The sequence below is a fragment of the Myotis davidii genome, unplaced genomic scaffold, assembly GCF_000327345.1.
Source record: "Myotis davidii unplaced genomic scaffold, ASM32734v1 scaffold327, whole genome shotgun sequence".
Taxonomy (NCBI): Eukaryota; Metazoa; Chordata; class Mammalia; order Chiroptera; family Vespertilionidae; genus Myotis; species Myotis davidii.
In genome coordinates this window covers 1,113,765-1,116,466 of record NW_006298628.1, presented here as the reverse complement: position 1 = coordinate 1,116,466, position 2,702 = coordinate 1,113,765, and the positions used below count along the sequence as shown (strand labels likewise).

General features: G+C 57.8%; 1 protein-coding gene across 1 annotated transcript in view; it reads left to right on the top strand.

The window, feature by feature from the left end:
• The first annotated feature begins 2,674 nt into the window (after nucleotides 1-2,674).
• ABCC3 (ATP binding cassette subfamily C member 3) overlaps nucleotides 2,675-2,702 on the top strand; it is a 34,770-nt gene continuing 34,742 nt past the window's right edge. The window contains exon 1 of the mRNA XM_006774391.2: nucleotides 2,675-2,683. Coding sequence (XP_006774454.1) covers nucleotides 2,675-2,683 — 9 coding nt within the window. The remainder of the gene's footprint in view (nucleotides 2,684-2,702) is intronic.

Genomic DNA, 2,702 nt, shown 5'->3' with positions numbered 1-2,702 from the left:
TCTTTCCCTGGCGCTCTCCCCACTTCAGGCCTGGAGTTTGCCTAGCAGCAGCTCTTAGTAGAGGCCTCTGGGTCTCTCACTGGTCAGGGGCCGGCACGTTCACTGTCCCCTTGACTGTTTACCCACCCCCAGGAGTGGCAAAGCCCTCTTCCCTCAGAGGCTCAGCTCCCTGTGTCTCCTGCTTGCTTCCCGCTAGTCCCAGCTGTCACTCACTAGTTGTGTGACTTTGGGTGAATTGCTCACGGTCTCTGGGCTCCAGGTGAACTTACATCGTAGGTGGACTCTGGGGCCCCCTTCAGGTCTAGCTGCCCAGTGCCGGTTCTGGGAGCCTGAGCCTCAGGCTTGGGGAGGAGAAGGTGGCCAGGCCACAATTCGATTCGGGCTTTCAGGCTCCTGGGTATCCCTGTCTCCCAGGCTTTTCCTCCTGGGTTGCTTCCTCGCCCGCCCGCGTAGGCGGCTGCCGGAACTTATGAGTAATGGGCGAGACTGATTGCAATGTACTTTGACTCTCAAATAAAGACAGTGGCATGCGAAGCTGTGGGAAACTGGCATTGGCAGGGCCGCTCAGGTCGGCAGGTGGGCACCAAAGCTCCTCCCTCAGGAACTGGTCTCCCCGGATTCCAAGGCCCCCTAGAACAGGGGTGGGCAAACTTTTTGACTGGAGGGCCACAATGGGTTCTTAAACTGGACCGGAGGGCCGGAACAAAAGCATGGATGGAGTGTGTGTGTGAACTAATATAAATTCAAAGTAAACATCATTACATAAAAGGGTACGGTCTTTTTTTTTTTTTTTAGTTTTATTCATTTCAAACAGGCCGGTTCCGGCCTGCGGGCCGGAGTTTGCCCACGGCTGCCCTAGAATCTCCTGCCTCCATCCCAGCTGGGGACGGTGAAGCTGGGGTTGGGTGGCTTTAAATTCTGGGTTCCTGGCTGCTGGTGGGAGGATTTGGTCCCTGTGGCCCCTGGCTGGCTGCTTCCCAACCTGCTGCTCCCTCACTTGGGGAAGGAAATGAGTCAGGGAAGTAGCATTTGGGAAGGAACTTTGCCAAGGCCGTCTGCTGGCCCCCAGACAGAGAAATGCTCTCGGGGCACCAGGCCAGCCCCCAGGGAGGGGGGTCCCGGCGGAGACTGGCACTGACCCACCGGGAGGCAGGAGCCTGGGCCCTGTCCACCCCACCCTGGTGGGACTGTCCCGGCCGCAGGTGGAGCCGGATCCCGGGGGAGGGTTGAGACTTGGGTGCGCCCCTGCGGGTGGCTGGGCCTCTCCCCTCCCCCACCTGGGGCTAGTTCTCGCCAGGGGCGGCGCTGGGGGAGAGGGATAATTGAGGCTTAACCTTCGATTGGCTTTCTCCTCCTAACTGGATATTCAGGTTTCCAGTGCACCGGCTCCCAGGACCCAGCTAGTCTGTCACTTCCATGCAGCCCCTTCCCCTCCGTTCTGTAAGCAAGGAGATGATTGGGGTGCGGGTGGGGGGTGGGGTGGCTGCAGGGCTGAAAGCAGATTTTTCATGTTTCAGGTGATCTGGACACGTGTCCTATCCCTGAGGCGGGGTGTCATGCTGGAGTCCTACAGGGTACAGAGGAAGGATCCTAGAACCTGGGGTTCAGGGTGGGGACTCTGGAGCTAGACTGCCCAGGTTCCTGCCCCGGTGTCAGCCCATGGGAGCTGGAGCCGGTCCCTTGCCAGCCGAGGGTCTGTGTCGTGAACATGAAATGATAATCCTGGAACACAGTGATGCTCAAATGACCGAAGTTGCTGTGGGCCGGCACATTTCAGAAGTGGCCAGGCCAGCCGGGCCTGTGAGCCATAGAGCGCACGCTCCCCCCCCCCCCCCCCATCACTCCGCACAGCCAGGCTTTGCCTCCCACCCAGGCCCTTCCAGAGGCGGCTGTTTTAGCCCCAGGAGGTCACTGAATGTGAATGGGGATCAGAGCCCTTTCTGCACCTCCATTTCTGCTGAGATACATGAATTTGTCCGCTGATCCCTTCTCCCACTTCTCCCCACCCCACAGGATTAAGGAAGTAATTACTCTTCTGATGACAGAGGCTGTCAACGAGTCTGGGGTGGTGGTGGGGGCTGGGAAGTCCCTGACAGAGTGTGGCCAGCTGGCTCAAAGGGCTCTAGGGTCCTCAGTCCCACCTGCCCCCGGCTGGCGTCTACAGGGATTTCAGCCTCAGTGCCCAGGCAGGGGCCCTTGTAAGATCCATCAGCTGTTCAATCGCAGTATTAAGGAAGCTGTTGTTGCTGTGGGAACTGTGTGGGTGACAGCTGTGGAGTGAGGGAGGGAGATAAGGTCAAATAGGCGGGAGAGCCCTGGCTGGTGGTTCAGTGGTTAGAGTGTTGGCCCGTGCGCCGAAGGTTCTCAGATTCGATTCCCGGTCAAGAGCACGTACCCGGGTTGCAGGTTCGATTTCCAGCCCTGGTTGGGGCATGTGTAGGAGACAACCAATCAATGTGTCTCTCTCACATTGATGTTTCTCTCTCTCTCTCTTTCCCCCAGTTCCTCCCCCATCCCATTCTCTCTAAAAATCAATGAAAAAAATATCCTCCGGAGAGGGTTAACAAAACAACAACAGCCCTAGATGGTTTGGCTCAGTAGAGTGTCCGCCTGTGGACTGAAGGATCCCAGGTTTGATTCCAGTCAAGGGCAGGTTCGATCCCCAATAGGGGGCATGCAGGAGGTAACTGAAAAAGACTGCA